Source organism: Passer domesticus, chromosome 22 (assembly GCF_036417665.1).
Source record: "Passer domesticus isolate bPasDom1 chromosome 22, bPasDom1.hap1, whole genome shotgun sequence".
NCBI lineage: Eukaryota > Metazoa > Chordata > Aves > Passeriformes > Passeridae > Passer > Passer domesticus.
The window spans coordinates 6,081,529-6,108,154 of NC_087495.1; the positions used below are offsets into that span (position 1 = coordinate 6,081,529).

The following is a 26,626-nucleotide window of genomic DNA, read 5'->3' on the forward strand; positions in this document are numbered from 1 at the left end:
CTGGGAATTCCAGACTTTCTGTGCTGGGAACTCCAGACTTGCTGTGCTGGGAATTCCAGAATTTCTGTGCTGGGAATTCCAGACTTTGTGTGCTGGGAACTCCAGACGTTGTGTGCTGGGAATTCCAGACTTTCTGTGCTGGGAACTCCAGACTTTCTGTGCCCCCAGGAGAGCCCTGCACTGAGCTGGGGCCGTGGAGAAGCTTCCAGAATGGAATGGTGGAGCTGGGATTGTGGGTGTGGGGTTGGGATAGAAGGGTGGGAGGTCACAGGGTGGGAAACTGAGAGCTTGGGGTTTAGAATAATGTAATATATATAGAGCAAGGTGGAGGCTTTGGGGTGGAGGCTGCTCCTTCTTCTCCTTCACCTCCTTCTCATTTTCCTTCTTTTCCTCCTTTTCCTTTTCCTCCTTCTGCTTTTCCTCCTCCTTTTCTTCATCCTTTTCCTTCTTCACCTTTTCCTTCTCCTTTTCCTTCTTGTCCTTTCCTCTTTTTCATTTTCCTCCCCTTTTTCCTCCTTCTCCTTTTCCTCCTTCTCATTTTCTTCCTCCTTCTCCTTCTCCTTCTCCTTCTCCTTCTCCTTCTCCTTCTCCTTCTCCTTCTCCTTCTCCTTCTCCTTCTCCTTCTCCTTCTCCTTCTCCTTCTCCTTCTCCTTCTCCTTCTCCTTCTCCTCCTCCTCCTCCTCCTTTGGGTGGTTTTGTGTAACTGGATAAAGAGCCCCCACTGCAGGCCATGGCTGGTTGGTTATTGGGTTAAAAGTAAAAATAATTGAGGTGTCATTTCTTAACTGGACAGTTTGTCCTTAGAAGACCTTGTGCAGAAAGACGTTTGTGCGTTTTGTGCCTCGTTGGTGCAGAAGTGCAGAACTCACTGCTGTGAGCCTCTAGCACTGACAAGAACCAACAAACCCCCGAGTCCCAACAAGAAACTCCACCTCACACGTTTCATCCCAGCCCCAGCAAAAAGAAGATAAAAATTCAACATTTTCCTGCCTGGAAATGTTCTGCTGCTCCCAGCCCCTCCCTGTGGGCTGAATTTGGCTTCTGTGGGGCTTTTCTCCCTTCCCTGGATTTTTTCCTGGATCTAATGGCACAGTTTGATCTTTTTTTCCCCCTGCCCTGGATTTTCTGGATCTAATGGCACTGTTGGATCTTTCTTTCTCCCTGCCTTCGATTTTTTCTGGATCTAATGGCACTGTTGAATCTTTTTTCCCCTCCCCTGGATTTTCTGGATCTAATGGCACTGCTGGATTTTTTTCCCCCTCCCCTGGATTTTTCTGGATCTAATGGCACTGTTGGATTTTTTCTCCCCAGCAAGACTCCATGAACAGATACGGGGCCCTCAGCTCCCAGCACAAGATCCTGAAGGTGAGGGAGGTTTGGCTGCTGTGTTTTAGGGTGAAAATCCCAGGATTCCTGACTTGGGAAGGCTGAGCTGGAACAGAGCTGCAGAAAAAAGCAGGATTTATTTGAAGGATCTCCTCAATGGATCCACCTGGGGTGCTGGATCTTCCTACAACACATCTTCCATAATTCTATTTCTCTAAAATAATTAATCTTATTTACAAAACCATTTCTAATTCCATTTCTCCCTTAACAATATCTATTTTATTCTGTAACATTTCTAAATCAACATTGCTTATCTCAAAATTTACACACAAATACACACTACATAAACCTTCTATCAAACTTTTAAAATTCTGTATAAATCCATTTCCCACACTTGGGCAGCACCAGAGCCCAGCCAGAGCAGGCCTGATTTTGTGAGGTTTTTCTTGATAAAATTTTTCTATTTTTCTTTATAATTTTTCTATATTTTTTCTTACTGCAACATCAGCCTTTGAGCACTTTCATCACCCAGGGTTTGGCTCTTTTTCTGGGTCTCTTGGTGTGAAAATTTGGTTTATCCATTGGAGCTCACCTTTGGGCTCCTACCAAATATTCCAGTCCATGGGAGAGGCTCAGCTTAAAGCATTTTATAGCATTTTATTGTATTTTATACCATTTTATAGTATTTTATACCATTTTATAGCATTTTATAGCTTATCACCTGCTCTACCTGAAGCACACCTCGATGTTCAATTTTGCTTTTGTTGGAGCAGTGCAACTGGAGGCTGCTGGGGTGGCTTTAAAACCGTTTTTAGTGTAAACTTGGCAGTGAAATGCTGATTTAAGCCTGGGATGGAGAAGGAGGGCTGGGTTCCAGCAGCGCCGGGTGGATTTCCTGCACCTCCAGCTGCCTGGCTCTGGGATTCCAGCTGGAGGAAAGGAAGCACAGTTCTGCTTTTGGGTTGTCTCCAGCCCTGTGGGTCCTGGGAACGCTCTGCAACAGCAAAATCCCTCCTCAGCAACTGCAGCCTGGGCAGAACGCTCTGCCTTGCTGCTCTCAAGGGGACACTCAGAGCTTTTTTTTATTCCTGGCTCCCTTTCTCTCGCTTCCTTTTATTGGAAGAGTGGGAAAAAAAAATCCCAAAACAACCCCAACCATCTATTTTTTTTTTTTAACTACATTTACAGCTGCTGAAAGACAAAACCAGCCCTTGGGAGTGTGGGAGATTTTTTAAAAAATGGATTTTTTTTTCTCAGAAAAAGCAGTTTTTAGCCCATTATGAGGCTGTGGGGAACAGTTCTGCCACTGGAAAGGCAGAAATGTTTCCCTGGCTCGCTCAGCAGGAAGATTTCTGCCAGGAATGTCATTGTCACCACCTGGGAAACGGGAGCTGGAGGTCCCAGGTGTCCCCAAAGGGCTCCATGGCACATCTGGCTGGGGTGTCCCGGGCACTGCTGTCCCCCCTGGGTGGCTGGGGCACATCTGGAGCCTCCACCTGATTCACCCTCCACCTGATCATTTCTGGAACGTTCTGCTGCCTGGACAGCAGGAGGGAGGTGGGATGGGAGAACTTGGTGCTCTGAGTGGAAAAAATTCTAAAAATGAGAGACCCCGTTGTGGTTGTGTTCAAGGAAAGGGGTGAGAATCTTGATTTTACATTTCAGAAAGCTGATTTATTATATTATGATGTTACACAATATTAAAATTTTGTATTAAAACTACACTAGAAAGAATGGAGAGAAAGGGTCCATCAGAAAGCTGGAAAAGAAAGGAATGATGATAAAACCTTGTGGTGCTCACAGCCTCGACACAGGTGGCTGTCATTGGCACCAAGTAAAACCAAATTTACATGTGGTAAACGATTCTCTAAATCACATCCCAAAGCAGCAAAACATGGAGAAGCTGAAGCTTCCCAGGAGGAAAGATAATGGCAAAAAGATTTTTCATAAAATATGTCTGTGACACCCCGTGAGTGCTTGTGCATTTTGGGACTGTTTGGGTTCACCTTGGCTTCATTTTGGGACCATTTTGGGACCATTTTGGTTCTTCTTGGGTTCATCTTGGGACCATTTTGGTTCACCTTGGGTTCATTTTGGGACCATTTTGGGACCATTTTGGTTCATTTTGGGACCATTTGGGTTCATCTTGGGTTCATTTTGGGACCATTTTGGGACCATTTTGGTTCATTTTGGGACCATTTTGGTTCACCTTGGGTTCTTTTGGGACAATTTGAGTTCATCTTGGTTCATTTTGGGACCATTTTGGTTCCTCTTGGGTTCTTTTGGGACCATTCTGGTTCACCTTGGGTTCATTTTGGGACCATTTGGGTTCATCTTGGGTTCATCTTGGGCTCATTTTGGGACCATTTTGTTTCATCTTGGGCTCATTTTGGGACCATTTTGGTTCATCTTGGGCTCATTTTGGGACCATTTTGGTTCCCCTCGGGTGCAGCCCTGGCTGGGCTCTGGTGCTGCCCAGGGTGGCTCCATGAGCAGATCCTTTTCCCAAATCCCTGCTCTGTTCTGTAGCTCTGCTCCAGCCTCCCCGAGGCCTCACCCTGACTCTCCTCTCCCCAGAACCAGCACGACGACGTCAAGAAGCAGCTGCTGGAGCTGCAGCTGCAGCACAACAGCCTCAGGCTGGAGCACAGGAGGAGCCTGGAGAGCCACAGCCAGAAAGTGGCGCAGCTGCAGCAGGAGAAGGACAGCGAGGTCACCAGCCTGCAGGGTGAGGGTGGCACACAGAAATCACCAGGGTGAGGGTGGCACAGACACCACCGGGGTGAGGGTGGCACAGAAACCACCAGGGTGAGGGTGGCACAGAAATCACCAGGGTGAGGGTGGCACAGAAACCTCCAGGGTGAGGGTGGCACAGAAACCTCCAGGGTGAGGGTGGCACAGAAATCACCAGGGTGAGGGTGGCACAGACACCACCGGGGTGAGGGTGGCACAGAAACCTCCAGGGTGAGGGTGGCACAGACACCACCAGGGTGAGGGTGGCACAGAAACCACCAGGGTGAGGGTGGCACAGAAATCACCAGGGTGAGGGTGGCACAGACACCTCCAGGGTGAGGGTGGCACAGACACCACCAGGGTGAGGGTGGCACAGACACCTCCAGGGTGAGGGTGGCACAGACACCACCAGGGTGAGGGTGGCACACAGACACCAGGGTGAGGGTGGCACAGACACCACCAGGGTGAGGGTGGCACAGAAACTGCCGGGGTGAGGGTGGCACAGACATCACCAGGGTGAGGGTGGCAGAGAAACCTCCAGGGTGAGGGTGGCACAGAAACCACCGGGGTGAGGGTGGCACGCAGAAATCACCAGGGTGAGGGTGGCACAGAAACCACCAGGGTGAGGGTGGCAGAGAAACCTCCAGGGTGAGGGTGGCACGCAGAAATCAGGCTGAGGGTGGCACAGACACCACCAGGGTGAGGGTGGCACAGAGAAATCAGGCTGAGGATGGCACAGACACCACCAGGGTGAGGGTGGCACAGACACCACCAGGGCGAGGGTGGCACGCAGAAGCCACCAGGCTGAGCAGGGACTGGGACCAGGATTTGGTGGGTTGAGCCCTTTCTGGCCCAGGGATGGGGAATTTGGTGGTTTTTGAAAAGCTTTTATTCCATTTTCGGTCTCGTGTGAAGGGTGAGAGTGCAGATGTTGTAACTCACTCCTCACCATCAGGAGTCGAGGGGGAAGGGAAATAAAACTGGAATTTTCTGAGTCCTGTGGCAAACACAGCGAGCCTGAGCTGAGAGCAGCAAAGGGCCTGGAGAGGAGGAATTGCTGGGAGGAACGGGGAGCAGCTCTGTGAGCCCGGGGCTTGGAGAGGTCAGGAGGAATTTGTGCTGGGAAAGGGAGATGCCACCCTTGGAAAAAAAAAATCTCTTTTTAAGTAAATCTCTTCTTCTCCTGCAGACACGGTGTATAAACTCAGAGAAGAGAGCAAGCTCCTCAGGAAAGCCCACCAGGAGGTTCACTCCCAGCTCCTCGGTGCCCAGGTAACCCCTGGGCAAATGTTCCCTGAATAAGAAATATTCACTAAATAGGAGATAATCTCTAAATAAGAAATAGTCTCTAAATAAGAGATATTCCCAAAATAAGAGATATTCCCTAAATAATGAATATTCTCTAAATAAGAGATATTCCCTAAATAAGAAATATTCTCTAAATAATGAATATTCTCTAAGTAAGGAATATTCTCTAAATAAGAAATAGTATCTAAATAAGAGATATTCCCTAAATAAGAAATATTCCCTAAATAAGAAATATTCTCTAAATAAGAGATATTTTCTAAATAAGAAATGTTCCCTAAATAAGAAATATTCTCTAAATAAGAGATATTCTCTAAATAAGAAATATTCCTTAAATAAGAAATAATCTCTAAATAAAAAATATTCTCTAAATAAGAGATATTCCCTAAATAAGAAACATTCTCTAAATAAGAGATATTCCCTAAATAAGAAATATTCCCTAAATAAGAGATATTCTCTAAATAAGAAATATTCCCTAAATAAGAAACATTAAATAAGAAATATTCTCTAAATCAGAAATAGTCCCTAAATAAGAAATATTCCCTAAATAAGAGATATTCTGTAAATAAGAGATGTTCTCTAAATAAGAGATATTCCCTAAACAATCAGTCCAGCTCCCAGCAGGGAGTGTTTCACCCTGTGAGGTTCCCCTGTGTCCCTCTCCTCCCCTAGGCCCAGATGGAGGAGTTCAGGCAGCTCAAGGAAGCTCTCCAGAAGATGCCAGGCCTGAGAGGAGGAGGAGGAGGAGGAGGAGGAGGAGGAGGAGGAAGAGGAGGAGGAGGAGGAGGAGGAGGGAAGGGGCAGCAGCCCCCGGTGCCAGCCAGCAGCCAGCTGCAGCCAGGGAGGCAGGAGGTGAGCAGGGCTGCATTTTCCTCAGCCCTTGAGGACGTTTGGTTTTTAATAAAATATTTATTTGTTCTTTCATAAAGGATTTTTTTCTCTTTTCCTAAATTATTTATTTGTTCTTTCATAGAGGATTTTTTTCTTCCTTCCTAAATTATTTGTTCTTTCATAAAGGATTTTTCTTTCATAAAGGATTTTTTTCTTCTTTCCTAAATGATTTATTTGTTCTTTTATATTTATAAAGAACAAATATTCCATATTTATAACATTTATTTTATAAAGAACAAATATTCCAGGATTTTTTTCTTCTTTCCTAAAGGATTTATTTGTTCTTTCCTAAAGGATTTGTTTGCTCTCTCATAAAGGATTTCTTTGCTGTTTCATAGAGGATTTTCTGGCCCAGATTGGGGGTGTTTGACAGGCAGGGTGTCTCCCGTGCAGGATGTGAAGATGCTGATGCACATCCAGGTGAGGAGCCACGAGCAGAGCCCAGCTCCTGCAGGACAACCCTCCCCAGCAGGAGATGCCCCCGTGCCAGGCAGGCAGCAGGCAGCGGGCAGCAGAGGGGTGCCACTGCACAGGTGGGTGACAAAACCCTTCTACTCTCAAGTTTTGGGGTGAAAATGCCCAAAAAGAGCATCCTCTTCTTGTCTTTATTGTGGGTTTCCCTGAAAAAATGGGTTTTTTACTGGTTTTTGTGACATAAAATTCTTCTATTCTAAAGTTTTGGGGTGAAAATGCCCAAAAGGAGCATCCAGAATTGTTCTATCCTCAAGTTTTGGGGTGAAGATGCCCAAAAAGTGCATCCTCTTCTTGGTTTTATTGTGGGTTTGCCGGAAAAATGGGGTTTTTCAATGAGGCAGGACAACCCTCCCCAGCAGGAGATGCCCCCGTGCCAGGCAGGCAGCAGGCAGCGGGCAGCAGAGGGGTGCCACTGCACAGGTGGGTGACAAAACCCTTCTACTCTCAAGTTTTGGGGTGAAAATTATCAAAAGGATCATCCTCTTCTTGTCTTTATTGTGGGTTTCCCTGAAAAAATGGGGTTTTTTACTGGTTTTGTGACACAGCGCTTCTACTCTCAGGTTTTGGGGTGAAAATCACCAAATGGAGCATCCCTCGTCTTGTTTTTATTGTGGTTTGCTTGAAAAATGTGGGTTTTTACTGGTTTTTGTGACATAAAATTCTTCTACTTTCAAGTTTTGGGGTGAAAATTATCAAAAGGATCATCCTCTTCTTGTCTTTATTGTGGGTTTCCCTGCAAAAATGGTTTATTACTGGTTTTGTGACACAAAACGCTTCTACTCTCAAGTTTTGGGGGGAAAATGCCCAAAAGGAGCATCCAGAATTGTTCTATTCTCAGGTTTTGGGGTGAAGATGCCCAAAAAGAGCATCCCTCTTCTTGTCTTTATTGTGGGTTTCCCTGAAAAATTGGGTTTTTTTACTGGTTTTGTGACACAGCGCTTCTACTCTCAAGTTTTGGGGGGAAAATGACCAAAAGGAGAATCCTCTTCTTGTCTCTTTTGTGGATTTGCTTGAAAAATGTGGGTTTTTACTGGTTTTTGTGACATAAAATTCTTCTATTCTCAAGTTTTGGGGTGAAGATGCCCAAGAAGAGCATCCCTCTTCTTGGTTTTATTGTGGGTTTGCCTGAAAAAATGGGGTTTTTCAATGAGGCAGGACAACCCTCCCCAGCAGGAGATGCCCCCGTGCCAGGCAGGCAGCAGGCAGCGGGCAGCAGAGGGGTGCCACTGCACAGGTGGGTGACAAAACCCTTCTACTCTCAAGTTTTGGGGTGAAAATGCCCAAAAAGAGCATCCTCTTCTTGTCTTTATTGTGGGTTTCCCTGAAAAAATGGGTTTTTTACTGGTTTTTGTGACATAAAATTCTTCTATTCTAAAGTTTTGGGGTGAAGATGCCCAAAAGGAGCATCCAGAATTGTTCTATCCTCAAGTTTTGGGGTGAAGATGCCCAAGAAGAGCATCCTCTTCTTGTCTTTGTTGTGGGTTTGCCTGAAAATTGGGGTTTTTCAATGAGGCAGGACAACCCTCCCCAGCAGGAGATGCCCCCGTGCCAGGCAGGCAGCAGGCAGCGGGCAGCAGAGGGGTGCCACTGCACAGGTGGGTGACACAGCGCTTCTGCTCTCAGGTTTTGGGGTGAAAATCAGCAAAAAGAGCATCCTCTTCTTGTCTTTATTGTGGGTTTGCCTGAAAAAATGGGTTTTTTTACTGGTTTTGTGACACAGCGCTTCTACTCTCAGGTTTTGGGGTGAAAATCACCAAATGGAGCATCCCTCGTCTTGTTTTTATTGTGGTTTGCTTGAAAAATGGGGGTTTTTACTGGTTTTTGTGACATAAAATTCTTCTACTTTCAAGTTTTGGGGTGAAAATTATCAAAAGGATCATCCTCTTCTTGTCTTTATTGTGGGTTTCCCTGAAAAAATGGTTTATTACTGGTTTTGTGACACAAAATGCTTCTACTCTCAAGTTTTGGGGGGAAAATGCCCAAAAGGAGCATCCAGAATTGTTCTATTCTCAGGTTTTGGGGTGAAGATGCCCAAAAAGAGCATCCCTCTTCTTGTCTTTATGGTGGGTTTCCCTGAAAAAATGGGTTTTTTTACTGGTTTTGTGACACAAAACGCTTCTACTCTCAGGTTTTGGGGGGAAAATGCCCAAAAGGAGAATCCTCTTCTTGTCTCTTTTGTGGATTTGCTTGAAAAATGTGGGTTTTTACTGGTTTTTGTGACATAAAATTCTTCTATTCTAAAGTTTTGGGGTGAAAATGCCCAAAAGGAGCATCCAGAATTGTTCTACTCTCAAGTTTTGGGGTGAAGAAGCCCAAAAAGAGCATCCTCTCCTTGGTTTTATTGTGGGTTTCCCTGAAAAATGGGGTTTTTTACTGGTTTTGGTGACATAAAATTCTTCTGCTCCCACCTTTTGGGGTGAAGATGCCCAAAAGGAGCATCCCTCTTGTTTTTATTGTGGGATTGCTTGGAAAATGGGTTTTTTACTGGTTTTGTGACACAAAACGCTTCTACTCTCAAGTTTTGGGGTGAAAATGCCCAAAAGGAGAATCCTCTTCTTGTCTCTTCTGTGGATTTGCTTGAAAAATTGGTTTATTACTTGTTTTATGACACAAAATGCTTCTACTTTCAAGTTTTGGGGTGAAAATGACCAAAAAGAGCATCCTCTTCTTGTCTTTATTGTGGTTTGCTTGAAAAAATTGGTTTATTACTGGTTTTGTGACACAAAATTCTTCTACTCTCAAGTTTTGGGGTGAAGATGCCCAAAAGGAGCTTCTCTCTTGTTTTTATTGTGGGTTTGCTTGGAAAATGGGTTTTTTGCTGGTTTTGGTGGAATTCCTGGGAGTTTGGCCATCCAGATGTGGGGAACAGATTTGTAAAAAGTTTCTCAAGTTTTGTAGAAGGTGGATGTAGTGTGTGTTTGTATGTAAATTCTGAGGTAAGAAATGCTAATTTTGAAATGTTATAAAGCAAGATGGGTGTTGCTGAAAGCAAAATAAAATTAGAAATAAGTTTTACAAGGATGGTTTCATAAATATTATTAGATATTTTATCTTTATAGATAAAATCTTTGAATATTTAATATATTTCTTATCTATATATATATGATATATTTTTTAAAGATTAAAGAGCAATAGAATTATGAAATATATATTGTAGCAAGACTTATAAGGGGTAATTTTAGATGGTCAACTTTAAGTCATTTATAATATAGTGCAGCAAAAGCTGATAAGCCAAGAAACACTTTTAATACATTGAAATTAAGAAATAGTCGACTTCTGACTGCGATAATTTGAATTACAACATCTATATTGTTTTATCTCTAAGTAAAAAAAGTAATCCAGCATACAGACACTGGGGAAACCAGTAAAACCAGTTGTAAAACCAATTGTAAAACCAGTTGTAAAACCAGTTGTAAAACCAATTGATTGTGGCAGCAGCTCTGGCAGGACACTGCTCTGTTCTGCCAAAGGAAGAAAATGTTTTTTTCTGGGGCTGCAATTCCTCAGAGCCTGGCCCCAGCCCAGCAAGAAAAGAAGTGAAAAGTGGAAAAGCTTCCTCCTGCAGCTGATTTGTGCAGCTCACTGCAGCAAACAGGATTTCATTTCTTTTTATCTGCAGAGGAAACTTCTGGATCCCCTTCCAGACTCAGCCTGTTCCTGCCCTTTCTTCTCTTCTATTTTTGTCTTTGCCCTGAACCCGTGGCCTTTGCAGGGCAGGGATTGTACTTTGATTTATTTTTAATTTTTTATTTAAATGGCCGCATCCTCCCCAGCGTGCTGGGATAAATCAGTCTGAGGGCGCTGCAGGAGCAGCTCAGGGTTTGAGCTCCTGGAGCCTTTTGGGGCCGCGCAAAGCGGGGCCCGACGAGCCCTTGGTGGGGGCCAAGCTGTGTTTGATGGTTTTATAGCAGAATGTGATTTTTCTCACTGAAGGGTTTGTGTGCTGGCTGCAGCAGCTGCTGGAGTCACAGCCACTTGTCCTTTCCAGCCATTAAAAAAATTAAAATATCTTAAATAGATTTTTAAATCTCATTTGTTTGTGTGCTGGCTGCAGCAGCTGCTAAGTCACAGCCACTTGTCCTTTCTAGCCATTAAAAAATTAAAATATCTTAAATAGATTTTTGAATCTCATTTGTTTCTCTGCTGACTTCAAGACCTCCTGAAATCAAAGTCACTTGTCCTTTCTAGCCATTAAAAAATTAAAATATCTTAAATAGATTTTTAAATCTCCTTTGTTATCCTGCTGGATTCAAGATCTCCTGGAATCAAAGCCACTTGTCCTTTCCAGCAATCAAAAAAATTAAAATATGTTAAATAGATTTTAAAATTTCATTTGTTTGTCTGCTGGATTCAGGATCTCTTGAAGTTAAAGCCACTGTCCTTTCCAGCAATTAAAAAAATGAAATATCTTAAACAGATTTTTGAATCTTGTTTGTTTCTCTGCTGACTTCAAGATCTGAAATCAAAGCCACTTGTGCTTTCCAGCAATTAAAAACTGAAATATCTTAAATGGATTTTTAAATCTCATTTGTTATCCTGCTGACTTCAAGATCTCCTGAAGTCAAAGCCACTGTCCTTTCCAGCAATTAAAAAAATGAAATATCTTAAACAGATTTTTGAATCTCATTTGTTTCTCTGCTGACTTCAAGATCTGAAATCAAAGCCACTTGTGCTTTCCAGCAATTAAAACTGAAATATCTTAAATGGATTTTTAAATCTCATGCTTGGAATTTGCTGTAACTTACTGGAGTGAAAAGGTTTTGCTTCTACTCTATCTTTAATATAATACAGTATCTCTTTAATATAATATAGTATATCTTTAATATAATGTAGCATCATAAAGCAATAAATGAGCCTCCTGAGAGCAGACAGCTCTTTAGTATAATATAGTATGTCTTTAATATAATATACTATATTTTTAGTATAATATAGCATATCTTTAATATAATATGGTATATCTTTAACATAATACAGTATGTCTTTAATATAATATGCTATATTTTAATATAATATAGCATATCTTTAATAGAATATGTTTTCTCTTTAATATAATGTAGTATATATTTAATATAATATATATATTATATATATATAATATAATATAGTGTATGTTTAATATAGTATATCTTCAATATCATATAGTATAATAAAATAATAAATGAGCCTCCTGGAGCTCTTTAATATAATATACTATATTTTTAGTATAATATAGCATATCTTTAATACAATATAGCATATCTATAATATAATACTGTATATCTTTCATATCATATAGTGTATCGTTAATATAATACAGTATATATTTAATACAGTATATCTTTCATATAATATCACATCATAAAATAATAAATGAGCCTCCTGAGAGCATGCAGCTCTTTAGTATAATATGGTATATCTTTAATAGAATATAGCATATCTTTAATATGGTGTGGTATATCTTTAATCCAATATAGCATATTTTTAATCCAATATAGCATATTTTTAATCCAATATAGCATATCTTTAATCCAGTATAGCATATCTTTAATCCAATATAGCATATCTTTAATCCAGTAGAGCACACCTTCAATCCAGTACCCTACATCTCCAGTCCAGTGCAGCACACTCACACAAGTGCCCCCCGAGCCCGCAGCCCTGCCCTGCTGACCCGGCCGTGTTTGTTTGTTTGCAGCTGGCACAGCCCGCCGGGCACCCCCCGGGCCCCGCAGGCACCGCCGGGCACTGCCCGGGCTGGGCACGGGGGCAGCCCCGGCCCCGGGAGAGCGCAGCCGGCGCGGGAGGACGAGGAGGAGCTGCAAATGGGTATGCAAATCATTCCTTTTATTTTATTTTATTTTATTTTTAATTTTATTTTCTTTTATTTTTTATTTCATTTTGTTTTATTTTATTTTTTAATTTTTTTTATTTATTTTATTTTATTTTATTTTATTTTATTTTATTTACTTATATAATATATAATTCTATATTAGAGATTATATTTTTATGCATTATAAATATAATATGTAATTATAGAGTAGATATAGACCACTCTGACTGTCCCTGTCCCATCCCTGTCCCATCCCTGTCCCATTCCTGTCCCATCCCTGTCCCATCCCTGTCCCTGTCCCATCCCTGTCCCATCCCTGTCCCATCCCTGTCCCTGTCCCATCCCTGTCCCATTCCTGTCCCATCCCTGTCCCATCCCTGTCCCTGTCCCCATCCCTGTCCCTGTCCCATCCCTGTCCCATCCCTGTCCCTGTCCCCATCCCTGTCCCTGTCCCATCCCTGTCCCATCCCTGTCCCTGTCCCATCCCTGTCCCATCCCTGTCCCCATCCCTGTCCCATCCCTGTCCCTGTCCCATCCCTGTCCCCATCCCTGTCCCTGTCCCCATCCCTGTCCCATCCCTGTCCCTGTCCCATCCCTGTCCCATCCCTGTCCCATCCCTGTCCCCATCCCTGTCCCATCCCTGTCCCTGTCCCATCCCTGTCCCATCCCTGTCCCATCCCTGTCCCCATCCCTGTCCCATCCCTGTCCCATCCCTGTCCCTGTCCCATTCCTGTCCCATTCCTGTCCCATCCCTGTCCCATCCCTGTCCCATCCCTGTCCCATCCCTGTCCCCATCCCTGTCCCATCCCTGTCCCTGTCCCATCCCTGTCCCATCCCTGTCCCATCCCTGTCCCATCCCTGTCCCCATCCCTGTCCCATCCCTGTCCCATTCCTGTCCCTGTCCCTGGCAGATGCAGGAGTCATCGGCAGGGAGGTGCAGTCCCAGAAAGAGCCCGTGCTCCAGGAGCCCATGGTGAGTGACCAGAGGCTTGGAAGGGACCTTAAATCCCATCCCATCCCATCCCACCCCATCCCATCCCATCCCATCCCATCCCATCCCATCCCATCCCATCCCATCCCATCCCATCCCATCCCATCCCATCCCATCCCACCCCATCCCATCCCATCCCCTCCCATCCCATCCCATCCCATCCCATCCCATCCCATCCCATCCCATCCCATCCCATCCCATCCCACCCCATCCCATCCCATCCCATCCCATCCCATCCCATCCCATCCCATCCCATCCCATCCCATCCCATCCCATCCCATCCCATCCCACCCCACCCCATCCCATCCCATCCCATCCCATCCCATCCCATCCCATCCCATCCCATCCCATCCCATCCCATCCCATCCCATCCCATCCCATCCCATCCCACCCCAACCATCAAAAATCCCATCTCAGCCCACCCCAGTCCCCTTCCCCTGCCCCAGGGTGCTCCAAGCCCTGCCCAGCCTGGCTGGGAAAGTTTTCATCTTCTCGTCCTGCCCTGTTCCATCTGGCTCAGAATAAGAGTCCAATCAATCAATAATCACCCAGAAGTTCCTGTAAGCTCCAAACTCCCTGGGTGTGGAGGGATGCCAAAGATAATCAATCAATAATCACCCAGAAGTTCCCGTAAGCTCCAAACTCCCTGGGTGTGGAGGGATGCCAAAGATGTTTTGGGGTTTTTTAACAAACACTAACAAGCCTGGAGAGGTGCAAGTGCTCCAGGCTTGCTGGGGAGGGCAGGCTGCTGAGGGAATATTCCTGAGGGAATATCCTTCCACAAGAGGCTTTTCCTTTTTATTTATTTTTATTTTTTCTGCCCAGCTGCCGGATGATGCTGCAGATCCTGCCCAGGACCCCAACAACCAGGGCGAGGATGAGTTTGAGGAGGCTGAGCTGGAGAGACCTGACTTTGAGGAGAAGGTGGGAGCCTCAGAGAAGTTCAAGGAGCCCAGCGTTAAAGAAGAGTGGAAGGAGAAGCCACCAAAGGTGACAACCACAGGGCCAGGGAGGGGTCCCCAGCTGGGGAGAGCTTCAGGAAACGTCAGATTCCTGATGGATCCTTAATCCCACTGGGAGATGTGGCAGGCAGGACAAAACTCTTTGGCAGGATGCTCAAACCAACCTATTTTTTCTTCCACTGGTTGTGATGGGGCTTGAAATTTCCATTTCACAGGAATTTTTGGTCCTTTGTTTTCACTCTGCTTGTGTTTTTTATCAGCTGTGCAAGTCCAGCTCTGGCACAGAGTGGAGCAGAATAAGCCAAGGTTCAAGATTTACTAAACCAGAGTTTAGGAAATTATCTTTTAGCTAAGCACCAGAGCTTGTTCTGCTTCATTTTCTCTGCTTTTGAAACCCCCCCTGGCCCTTGCAACGCCTTTAGGGGTGGGGAGATGTGGAACTTTGCTGCACTTGGGAGCAGAACCAGGGACAATAATCTGAGTTTGTGCTGGGGTTCTGGTCAGTGCAGCCTGTCCCAGCTCCTGGCAGATGTGGGAGCTCTGCCTCCCTGTTTGCTTCCTTGCAGATGGAATCCATTTGTTTCACCGAGTGTTTCTTGCTGCCTGAAGCCAGGCTCTGCATCAGGGAAATGTTCATTTGTTTTGACAAGCAGCTGAACGTTGCTTGTTTAAAGAAAAAAGAGTGTTTTATCTGTCAGGCTCTAAAATCATGATGAATGGTGGGATTAAGAAAGAAAAAAAAAGAAATCCAGGCCAATGAAATCAAATAAGAGAGAGGTGCTGGCACCAGCAGAGCAACACCTCCTTGAGATTAGTGAAAATGTGGGAAGAATTAGTGGCACAAATACCTGCCCTTCAGATCTGGCTGTGCCGTGCTCCCTAAAGCTCTACCCTAAATAACCCCAAATTTTCCAGAGGCAACAGCCCTGGGGCCCTGCTGCTGCAGAGAGAGGAGCTGCCAGCAGGTGGGAAGAGACTGGATGGAAAAAACAACTGGAATTTGCGTGGCCTGATTGTCCCTCTGCTCCCCCTGACTCCTGACGCAGCCCTCGGGCTGTGCTGCAGGCTGGCAGCGGGCTGGGCACTCTCACCCCTGCCTGCCTGTGTTTTTTAGGATGCTGGCAGAGCTGCCAAGGCCAGGGAGGAGCCACTGGAGGATTACCAAGAAGATCAGGAGCAGGAAATTGTACGACACCAAGGTTCTTCCTCTTTCCCTCTCTGGTGTGGGGTCACCCGGGGGTGTTGGCAGCCCGGAGCTGGGGGGACTCAGCTTTAGGGGTGAGCAGGGGGGGACTCAGCTTTTTGGGGTGAGCAGGGCTCCAGCTCTGCCTCTGCCTGCCCAGCGAGGGGTCCAGAACAAAGCTGGAGCTCGCTGCTGCCTTTTCCAGGTGTTCAGAGCACCCTTTGTGCTCTGTCTGCATCCACCTGCAGCAGCTGAGCTGGGGGATGCTCCCAGACAGCAACTGGGAGGAATTATTGGAGGAATTATAGGAGGAATCACAGCAGGAATCAATCACAGGAGGAATTATAGGGGGAATAATAAGAGGAATTTTAGGGGGAATCACAGGAGGAATCACAGGAGGAATCACATCAGGAATCAATCACAGGAAGAATTATAGGAGGAATAATAAGAGGAATTTTAGGGGGAATCACAGGAGGAATTATAGGAGGAATCACAGGAGAAATCACAAGAGGAATTATAGGAGGAATCAATCACAGGAGGAATTATAGGAGGAATAATAAGAGGAATTCTAGGGGGAATCACAGGAGGAATTATAGGAAATTATAGCAGGAACTATAGGAGGAATCACAGGAGGAATTATAGGGGGATTCATAGGAAGAATCACAAGAGGAATCAATCACAGGAGGAATTACAGGGGGAATTATAGGAGAAATTATAGCAGGAACCATAGGAGGAATTTTTGGAGGAATCAATCACAGGAGGAATTATAGGGGAAATCACAAGAGGAATCACAGGAGGAATTATAGGAGGAATTACAGGAGGAATTATAGCAGGAACTATAGGAGGAATCACAGGAGGAATTATAGAAGGAATCACAGGAGGAATCACTGCAGGAATCAATCACAGGAGGAATTACAGAAGGAATCACAGGAGGAACCAAGGCTGTGCCAGTGCAGCAATGCCAGATCAATATTTTTCAAGCACGAGCTGGAGAGGATCACCCTGGCACCTCCTGGCTCACAGAGACAGAAATGAATCCTCTTCCAGTCTCATTAATTCTCTCCCTGCCTCAGTGAGTGGCTTCTGAGAGTTTTTTCTGCAGTCCCCCAGGATTGCTGAGGGTTTGGGGAAACAGAGGGTGGGCAGAGCAGAGCTGGTGATTCCTGAGTGATTCCTCTTGTAGGGGTCTACAGTGGATGGTTGGAGCTGAAATCATCCCTGGAGGCTGTGCTGGCCTGGCTGGGCTGCTGACACAGTTTTAAAGGTGGTGGATGTAAAACATCAGCTCCTCATGCCTGCTCTTTCCATCTGCCCCTCACTCTGCTCCAGCAGCAGGCTGAGGTGTCCCAGCTGCACTGCCAGGACATTAAATGTGCTTAAAACCCCTCTGTGTCCTGCCAGGACACCTGAAGGTGCCACCAGAGGTGGGTTCTTCCCTCTTTTCCCAGTTTCCAAAGCTGGAGGAACAGTTCTGGTCAGGGACAGCGTGGTGTGCTTTGGGGTCTCCTTTCCCAGGATTTCCTTCGGGCTGATTTTTCCTTCTGTGCCCCCAGGAGGATCATGGAGGGGAGGCGGATGACAACGATGACCTGGAGCTTGGCCAGGAGCAGAAGGACCGTGTGGGCAGGCAAGGAGCTGCTGGCAAGAAGGATGACTACTTCTGAGAGCTGCTGAAAAAACGGGATGCTCCAGGAACGTGGGGATGGGAGCTCCTCTGGGAGCTGCCTCCTGAGTGAAACAGTGCCCAGAGCAAAGGCAGGAGGAGGGAGCTCTCTGCAGGCCCTGGCAGGGGGTGTGCAGATGAAAATCCCACCAGTGTGGGGCCCCTGCTGCCTCTCGGAGATCTCTCAGACTGGGAGTGATCTTATCCTGCTGCTTTTCTTAAAGCACTTTTGATTTACTGTGTTCTTCGCCCTCTTGCTTTTCACACTCCCTTTGGAAGCTGGAGAGGGTTTTTTTGGCTGGTTTTGGGGGTGTTTTTTACCCCCCTGGGCAGCAGAGGGCCCTGGACTCACTCGACTGGTCTCTAATACAAAGGAATCTGCCTTGATAAATAATTTTGTGTTTCTTTAACACACTCTGAGTCGGGCGGGGAGGGAAGCAGAGGAAATGTCCTGTTCTTTGCCTGGAGCTGTGCAGGAGCACCAAGCACAGCCAGCAGAGTGTGGTGTGAACTCCTGCAGCCCCTTCCTGCTGCAGAGACCCTCCAGAGCCAGGAGCAGATCCTTGCAGAGCCCTCCTTGGGCTGGGACAGTCCTGCTGGCCCCTGGAATGCTGGGGCTCTTCCCTGCTGGAGCTCAGGGCTGCCCTGAGCTCAGAGAGGCTCCTCCCCACGGGGACAGGGACAGCCACAGCAAGAAACAGGGAAAAAAGGAATATTTGCAGCCCAACTAATGCAGTTTCAAGCTGTTTGGATTGTTGCCAGTCTCCCAACAGGAGCTAAGGTAAATTTTGTCTCTTCTGGACAGGTTTTGATCAGCAAGCTGGGTGTTGTTGATGGAGTAGATTGAATCCTGTGGGACTTTACCTGGCCTCCAAAAGACATCTTACCTGACCTCAGGGACAAAAAGGAACAGTCAGCTGGAACCCCTGGAAATTAAAATGAAAGGATAATGAGTTTAATCACAATAACTCAAAGCCCAGAACCTGTTTTAAGTGATAAGAACAGGGCAGAGCTGTCCCACTCCCTGTGCCTGAGCTGTGTCACCAGACTCTGGGACCTCAAACACAGCTTGTGCCTGAATCTCATCACCTGCTAAAAAATCAGAGCATCTTTGTTCTCTGTTTGAATTAGTTGAGCTCTTTGCAATCCCTTGTTTGTGGCATATTTTGCAAGCACTTTTAGACACTGGGGAAAACAATATTTAATTCCCAACAAGCTCAGCCTTTTTCATTCTGACAGCATTATTTTTTTTTCTTCCACTGGTTGTAACAGAGCTTGAAATTTACATTTCATAGGAGTTTTTGGTTCTTTATTTTCATTCTGCTTGTGTTTCTTACCAGTACAATCAGCTGTGCAAATCCAGCTCTGGCATAGAATCGAGCAGAGTAAGGAAAGGGACAATTTTAGGGAATTATCTTTTAGCCAAGTGCCAGAGCTGCTCCTGGAGCCCAGAGAGGAGCTCACGACAGAACCCCAGTGGGGTTTTAGGTACCCAAAATGCCCTGAGATGGTTCAGGCTGCGTTGGTGCCTTGCCAGCCCTGTCATGCAGCTCCTCTGTGAACAGCTCACCCACAGCAGAGCAGCTGAGGCTGCAGTTCCTTTTGCAGAGCATCCTGAGCAAATCCTCCCTGTCCCAGGGCAGAGCAGCCCCCTGACCCCCCAGCACGGCCAAAGCTCTGTGCCCAAGCTGCCCCAGTTGGGTTCTGTGCTTCCTTTTCTGCCTTCTGGGATTGAAGGTGATGGTTCACACTCAGATCCGGGTGTTTATTGTTTCTTTTATCAATGCTACAGTCTCACAGCAGTGACTGTAACACTCTGCAGTATTTCATTAACAAGGCACAAAATGGCCAAACAATCTCTTGTTGCAAGGTCTTTTAAGGCTAAACTATCCAATTAAGAAATTACACCTAAATTGTTGTTACTTTTAACCCAATAACCAACACCCCGTGCCCACAATGTGGAGTTTTTATCCAATTACACAAAACCTCCCAATCCCATGGAGAAGAAGGAAGAAGGTAAAGAAAACAGCCAGACTCTGCCCTAAAACCTCCATCTTCCTTCATATTTATTTCTGTATTCTAAAACCCCAAACTCTGAGTTTTCCACCCGTGACATTACACACTTCTGACCAACTCCACACCCACAATCCCAGTGCTATCAATCAATTTTGGAAGCCTCTCCACAGCCCCAGGTCAGTGCAGTGTTCTCCTGGGGGCCAGAGCCTTTCAGCACAGAAAGTTTAAAATTTCAGCAGCCAAAGTTCCATCACCCAGCTGTGTTCAGCTCGGCTCTGCCTCCCTGGCACTTCAGCCCTGACTGGGAGTGAATCAGGCACTGGAAACAGAAGCCCAGTGGGGCTGAGGCTGCTCAGGGATTCAGGCTGCAGGATAATCTAAATTAGGAGGCAGATTCTCTGTGTTTGCACGTCCAGGGTGAGTAATCCTCAAAGTTATGACTTGGAGGGAACTGCAGCAACTCAACTGAGTGCAAAGCTCGCAGCTTGGAGGATGCTTTAGGAACCATATGTCATGTGCTGCCCTCAGCTGAGAGCAAACAGCTCTGCCCTGGGGACTGTCTGCCCCGGCCACATTGAGACTAAAATTAGCAGAGTGTTGCATAAATTGTGAGCTGTAGCTTGGCAGTGCTTCACAGCGAGTTCTGATACTCCTTCACTGTTTCCTTGAGGAGAGACAATAAAGGCAGGGGAGGAGAAGCAGAAAAGCCAAAGCCCCGTGGTGCTGGGTGTGGCTGGAGGCTGTGAAGCAATCTGGGACGCTGCTGGGCTTCACAGCTCACACAGATCACAGGGCTCGGCCTGAGCAGCGGAATGATGAAGCAATGCCATAAAAAAAGCCCAGGCTGGGTTTTACTGCTCAGGACAAGGTCTCAGGAAACAGATGGATTGATAAGAGAGCAAACAATGAGATAAAGGATTCACAGGGAGCCAGCACGGCCAGCCTGACCAAGCCAAAGCAGGGGCTCTGCTTGGATCTGCCATAAACAATTGGGTTTGTGCTCAGCCACGGTGCAAGGCCAAAAATAGTGCAGAAGGTGAAGTTAACCTGTAGCATTATCATTCTTTTGGTGGGTTCAGGGCCTTCACTGCTGTGCCAACCATTTTCCCTCCCTGCACCACACTGCAGACCCTTGGATCTCCCAGCAGAACTCAGGGTGAGCTGTCCATCACAAATTGTTCATCACAAGTTGTCCATCACAAATTGATAAGCTCAAGTTGTCCATCACAAATTGTTCATCACAAGCTGTCCATCACAAATTGATAATCACAAGTTGTCCATCACAAATTGATAATCACAAGTTGTCCATCACAAATTGATAATCTCAAGTTGTCCATCACAAATTGTCCATCACAAATTCATAATCTCAAGTTGTCCCCCATAAGTTGTCCGCCACAAATTGTCCATCACGAGTTGTCCATCACAAGTTGTCCACCACAAGTTGTCCATCACAAGTTGTCCACCACAAATTGTCCATCACAAGTTGTCCACCACAAATTGTCCATCACAAGTTGTCCATCACAAGTTGTCCATCACAAATTGATAATCTCAAGTTATCCATCACAAGTTTTCCACCACAAGTTGTTCATCACAAGTTGTCCATCACAAATTGTCCATCACAAGTTGTCCATCACAAGTTGTCCATCACAAATTGATAATCTCAAGTTGTCCATCACAAGCTGGCCACCACAAATTGTCCACCACAAACTGTCCATCACAAATTGTCCATCACAAGTTGCCCATCTCAAGTTGTCCATCACAAATTGTCCATCACGAGTTGTCCATCACAAGTTGCCCATCTCAAGTTGTTCATCTCAAGTTGTCCATCACAAGCTGTCCATCACAAATTGTCCATCACAAGTTGCCCATCTCAAGTTGTTCATCTCAAGTTGTCCATCACAAGCTGTCCATCACAAGTTGTCCACCACAAATTGTCCATCACAAGCTGTCCATCACAAGCTGTCCATCACAAGCTGTCCATCACCAGCAGCCACAGAGGCTGGTGCCAGATCTCCTCCCTGGACAGCTCTGGGAACAATCACCTCTGTCAGGAGAAGGGCACAAGGTTTGAAGGAGTCAAAATTTGCTCGCTCTGGCTCCAGCCCCTGGCTGACCACGCTCCCATTTCTCAGGAAGGGCTGTCAGAGCTCCAGGTTTTGCATCCTGGCTGGAACTCCACGTGTAAATTTGCCAAGAAGTGCCTTGAGCAGCACAGCACCTCTTCCTGCTCCAATCTCTGAGTGGTTTCCAAGCCATAACTGCACCCTCAGCATCCTTTTCTATGCTGATCCTATTTTTTTATTGATCCCTCTTGGTATCAAAAGAGATTCCTGGCAACTTTCCATAGGCTTGCAGACACCCCCATTCAATCTGGTGAAAAATTAGATGTGGAAATAACTTGATATTGGTAAATTAAAGATTTCCTCAGGAAATTCCTCCACTTGAAAAATTCAGTGTAAATGGAAAAATCCATTTTTCTTTCCAAGAGGAAAAGGTGTCCTGATGTCAGACCATTCATGCTCAATGCATCAGAAAGCAAATTTATTTAAACAAATTCCACACTGCTGCAAATTGCACTTTGTGTATATGCAAGCATCACCTTCTGGGTATGATTTGGGTTTGGTTTTGTTCAGGCTATGAAATAAAAATAGGCCTGGGGATCTTATTTTTGTTGTGTTTTCAAGTTACATAATTCAAATGTTGTTTTTAAAGAAAACACACAGGAAGCTGCAATGTGTTTCTAAATAGGTGACACAGTGAAGAACTACAGCAATGTGTTCAGGCACATTTCTGAGGGTTTTAACAAAATAATGTGTTAATTATTCTATTTTACAAGCTAAATATAGACAAATGCTTATGTCTTGCTATAAAATCTGGAACACATCTTTATGTAAAACCTGATCAAAACCAAAAAGAAATGTTGCCTTTTTTTCCCTGCCACTCAGAAAAGCACTTAAAGCAACTTTTACCAATTTAACAGCTCGAAGAACCTCCTCACACTGTTTAATCCTGTATTTTTATTATTGTTTCACTAGAGCTCTTTTCTTTCCCTGTTTAGACAAGTCAATACTCTCGTGTGCCTCTCTCAAGGTCGTTCAGAGAACATTAATTACGGTGTAAAGCTGGGATGGAGCACTGCTGTCTCCTCCTGTGCTGCAAAAATCCACTGCTGGCTCCAGCCCCAGGGGTAGGTGAAGGGCTGGCCCTGCTGCAGGGGGAGGAAAGGAAGGAGAATTTGGGGCAAGGCAAGAAGAGGAATTTGGGGCAAGGCAGGGAGAGGAACCTCCTCGTCCCTTCTGTCCCAGGGCGTGCCCTAAGACCCGGAGTTATCCCTGCTCTCAGCTGAGCTCCTGGGAGGGTCTCGTGTCTTTCTTACATCCTCGCCGAGTTTATTTAAATTCCCAGAGCCAGGAGGTTGGAGCAGCCTGGGTGTGCAGTTATCGCCGTGTTAAAAATAAAATTAAATTAAATTAAAGCTGTGTGAGGTCTGTTTTTTCGAACAAGGTTTGCATCAGCTGGAGGGGAGCTGTGTCACCTTCCCAGCCTGCCCTGACCCCAGCCCTGCTGGTGTCAGCCCCTGGGGACAGAGGCACCTCCCGGCCATCCCCAGGCTCATTTTGGGGGGTTTTAACCAAGGTTTTTACAGGTTAAGTATAGATAAATGCTTATGTTCTGCTATAAAAATTAAAATAGGATCCTATGTAAAACCAGTTCAAAACACGGACAAGTTTTAAAAAATATCATTGTTTGGTGTGGGGTGAAATCTGCAACTCGACCAAGACAGGACAGAACAGACCCCCAAATCCTGGGGGATGCGACCCTGGTGGGCACAGCAGAGCCCGGGGGAGGCACGGAGGGAGCTGTACATCCCCTGTGCCGACCCCTGGGGGGGTCTGTGCATCCCTGTGCCATCCCTTGTGGGGTCTGAGCATCCCTGTGCCAACCCTTGGGGTCTCAGCATCCCTGCACTGACCCTTGTGGGGTCTGTGCATCCCTGTGCCAACCCTTGGGGGGTCTGAGTGTCCCTGTGCCAATCCTTGTGGGGTCTGAGCATCCCTGTGCTATCCCTTGTGGGGTCTAAGCATTACTGTGCCATCCCTTGTGGGGTCTGTGCATCCCTGTGCCATCCCTTGTGGGGTCTGAGTGTCCCTGTGCCAATCCTTGTGGGGTCTGAGTGTCCCTGTGTGCCGACCCTTGTGGGGTCTGAGTGTCCCTGTGTGCCGACCCTTAAGGGGTCTCAGCATCTCCTGTGCTGGTCCTTTTGGGGGTCTCAGCATCCCTTTGTGCCGGTCCTTGTGGGGGGTCTCATCATCCCCATGCCCATCCCTGTGGGATCTCAGCATCCCTTTGAGCCGGTCCTTGCGGGGTCTCAGCATCCCCGTGCCCACCCCTGTGGGGTCTCAGCACCCCCGTGCCCATCCCTTTGGGGTCTCAGCACCCCCGTGCCCTCCCCCGCGGGGTCTCAGCATCCCCGTGCCCTCCCCCGCGGGGTCTCATCGCTCCGCGCGGAGCCCCCGGAGCCGCGTCCGTGCGGCCACCAGCGGCCGCAGCGGGCGGGTGCTCCGCAGCCCGGCGAGAGTTAACGGCGGCACCGCCTCTCCACCGGCGGCCCCGCGGCGGCTGCCGAGCCGCGCTCTCCCCGCGCTCCCTCCGCGCTCCCTCCGCGGCTCCATGCGGCGGCGGCCGCCGGCATGCCCGGCACCGCGCCCAGCCTGCTGCCTCCTCTGCTCGCCCTGCTGTGCCTGGGCTGTGCCGCCGAGCCCAAGCCCGACCCCGACGAGCCGTGGTGCCCCTACAAGGTGGGCGGCGATGGAGCGGCGGGGGCGCGGCTGTGCTTCCGCCCGCCGGCCCGCGGCTTCCAGTGCGCGGCCCGGGCGTGCCGCGCCCACCGCTCCGCGGGCGGCGCGCTGGTGGCCAACGTGCTGCGGAACGGCAGCGTGCTGCTGCAGTGGGGGCTGCGGCACTGGGGGCCGCCGCGCCCCGCCGCCGCCTCCGCCGCCCTGCGCGGCTTCGCGCTCAACTGCTCCTGGGACGGCACCTACACGCGCTTCCCCTGCGACAGCGTGGAGCTGGGAGCCGCGTGCCGCGATTACCTGCTGGCCGAGGCGCACGGCAGCGTGCGCTACCGCCTGTGCTTGCAGCCGCGCTACGCGCCGCCGCGCCCCGCGCCGCCCGCGCAGTGCGTGGAGTTCCGCGTGGAGCCCGCGGCCATGCGCGACATCGTGGTGGCCATGACGGCCGTGGGGGGATCCATCTGCGTGATGCTCGTCTTCATCTGCCTGCTCGTGGCCTACATCACCGAGAACCTGATGAGCCCCGCGCTCGGCCGCGGGGGACACGCGGCGGCCGCTGCGCGCCGCGCGTAGCGCGGGTGGTGGCGATGATGATAATGATGATGATGATGATGATGGTGATGGTGGTGGTGGTGGTGGTGATGCGGAGCCCGGCGCTCTCCGGCGAGGGAAGAGGTTTTCCAGACTGTTCTGGCGGCGCTGGGTTTGCCGTGCCCGAACTGGCAGGATGCGCCTTTCCAGCGGAGTTCGGAGCGCTTCTTCCTCCCGGAGGCTTCTCGGCCAGAGCCCTTCGTGGCGAACTCGTGGCATCTCAGCGGATCAAAAAACAATAGCAGAGGTCCACAAGTGCCAGAAATCGTCTGTTTTTAAGGGCAAGCGGCAGATCTTACCGAGGGCCTGTTTGAAAAGACTCTCCAGAACTACCCTTGTTTTAAACCTAAAACCTCTTGGTCCTAGACCCGTGCTTGATTTTTTTCCTGTGGGGTAGAGTTGTTTAAAGTTCAAGAGGACTGACTGGTGGGACCACAAACCCCATAGCTAAGTGCGTGTCTGATCCAAAGCCCACTTAATCTCGTGCTTTAGGTGGGTTTTGTATCATGCCTTACGGTGGTCTCAAGTTTTGGGGCCGCTGTCCAAAGACCACGGGGGTTTTCTGGTCGAGGGTTTTCTGGTCAGCTCCAGCGACCATCAACATCCAACACCTGCTTTTCTCCCATCAGAATTGTGTTGTATTTTCACAAAGAGCGCAGGTAAAGGGATAAACTGAGCAAGAAAACTCCATTTCCTTGAGCAAGTAGGAAGCAACCCTTAATGATAAGTGAGCACCCCCTTGCCCCCTGAAATCCCCTCCTCTAGCAAAGCAGCTGCACTAAGGTAGAAGCTTCTTGACCACAGAACTCACCGATGTTGTAGCCGAGTGTTTTGAGCGTAGGAACACTCCCTGGTAACTCCTCACTTGATGCTGTAGTGAAGTAAGGTTTTAGCCATACTCTAGTACTGATTCTATCGTGCCTTAGTGCTGAGAATTTGTCCCATTTCTATCGGTGTATCTGTAGTCCTTGTAGTTAAGTGTTATCTTGTCTCTGGAATTAGTGTTGTTGGTTTGTCTGATTGTTTTCTTTAAAAAAGCAAACAAACTTGGGCTGAGCATTACTTGAAATTTAATATATACACAAAGTAGTTACCTTCAGAGAGGTGTTTAGTGAGGTAGATTTTAGTACGTGTTGTTTGTATGTAGTTGACTGCTGTAACACGAAAAAATTAATTTATTATCACTTAGGAACTGTGCACTTAAAGCAAAAAAAAATTAAAAAGTAGGGGAAAGGCTCTTTGTAAAGGGACGGTCAGGTTCAGTGTGATCTGTTTGTGTAAATGTTTAGCACTGGTGAACGACCCGTTTGCTTTTCCTTGTCCAAGTCGTTTGTGAAGTTCCAACTCGGTGGTAGAGGGCGAACGTAGGAAGTGTGTGGAACCCTTAATAACACCCGGTGTTTGTAGCGAACATAATCCCTCCCTCCCTCGAGAACTTGGCTGAGGAGCTGAAGGTCCGCGTTCCATCAGCACCTTTTCCTTTGTTTGTTTTTGCTGCCGTGTTCCATTCCCACCTGCAGCTGACCCCACCGAGGTGCTCTGTGTTTGTTGCCTTGCCTGGGTGCTGGAATTTAGCAGCTCACTGATGCCATCATTTTGGGGTTTTTATCCCCGAGGAGATGCTGAAGAAAAGGCAATTTTGAAGAACATGAAGACAAATTTTGGTATTTTAAAGGTTTCAGGGTTTTTTTGCTGTAGCCAGCTCAGCACAGGAGCATTGGAGTGTCACTGGTTTTGTACATTTCTGTCACCTTTTGTCAGCCAATGTCACTGTTCTGTTCCTCATCTTGTCATGAATTGCCAGATGTGATATAAACAACGAGCCTTGTACCACCTTGGCACTGAACTTAATAAATTAAGAGGATGATGAAAAGAAATGAAAATTTCATAAA

At 47.1% G+C, this 26,626-nt stretch overlaps 2 protein-coding genes across 4 annotated transcripts in view; both read left to right on the forward strand.

The window, feature by feature from the left end:
- The window catches only part of LOC135285170 (Golgi integral membrane protein 4-like), a 33,780-nt gene extending 10,955 nt beyond the window's left edge, over positions 1-22,825 (forward strand). Inside the window, exons 4-13 of one of the 3 annotated variants that reach the window (XM_064397190.1) lie at positions 1,312-1,365; positions 3,904-4,054; positions 5,249-5,331; positions 6,037-6,216; positions 6,649-6,788; positions 12,401-12,531; positions 13,453-13,508; positions 14,352-14,516; positions 15,603-15,674; positions 17,225-22,825. In XM_064397190.1, coding sequence (XP_064253260.1) covers positions 1,312-1,365; positions 3,904-4,054; positions 5,249-5,331; positions 6,037-6,216; positions 6,649-6,788; positions 12,401-12,531; positions 13,453-13,508; positions 14,352-14,516; positions 15,603-15,674; positions 17,225-17,335 — 1,143 coding nt within the window. In that variant the 3' untranslated portion in view covers positions 17,336-22,825. Of the gene's footprint in view, positions 1-1,311; positions 1,366-3,903; positions 4,055-5,248; positions 5,332-6,036; positions 6,217-6,648; positions 6,789-12,400; positions 12,532-13,446; positions 13,509-14,351; positions 14,517-15,602; positions 15,688-17,224 lie in introns of all 3 variants that reach the window. The other 2 variants (XM_064397191.1, XM_064397189.1) reach the window with 2 other exon arrangements.
- Positions 22,826-23,824: 999 nt separating this feature from the next.
- Positions 23,825-26,626, forward strand: FNDC10 (fibronectin type III domain containing 10). Its single transcript, XM_064397216.1, has one exon. It carries the CDS (start codon positions 24,042-24,044, stop codon positions 24,714-24,716), a length of 675 nt encoding a protein of 224 aa, XP_064253286.1. The 5' UTR covers positions 23,825-24,041; the 3' UTR covers positions 24,717-26,626.

What these genes read in the sequence shown, in the direction of transcription:
- FNDC10 (XM_064397216.1), top strand. Translation starts at nt 24,042, where the DNA reads ATGCCCGGCACCGCGCCCAGCCTGCTGCCTCCTCTGCTCGCCCTGCTG.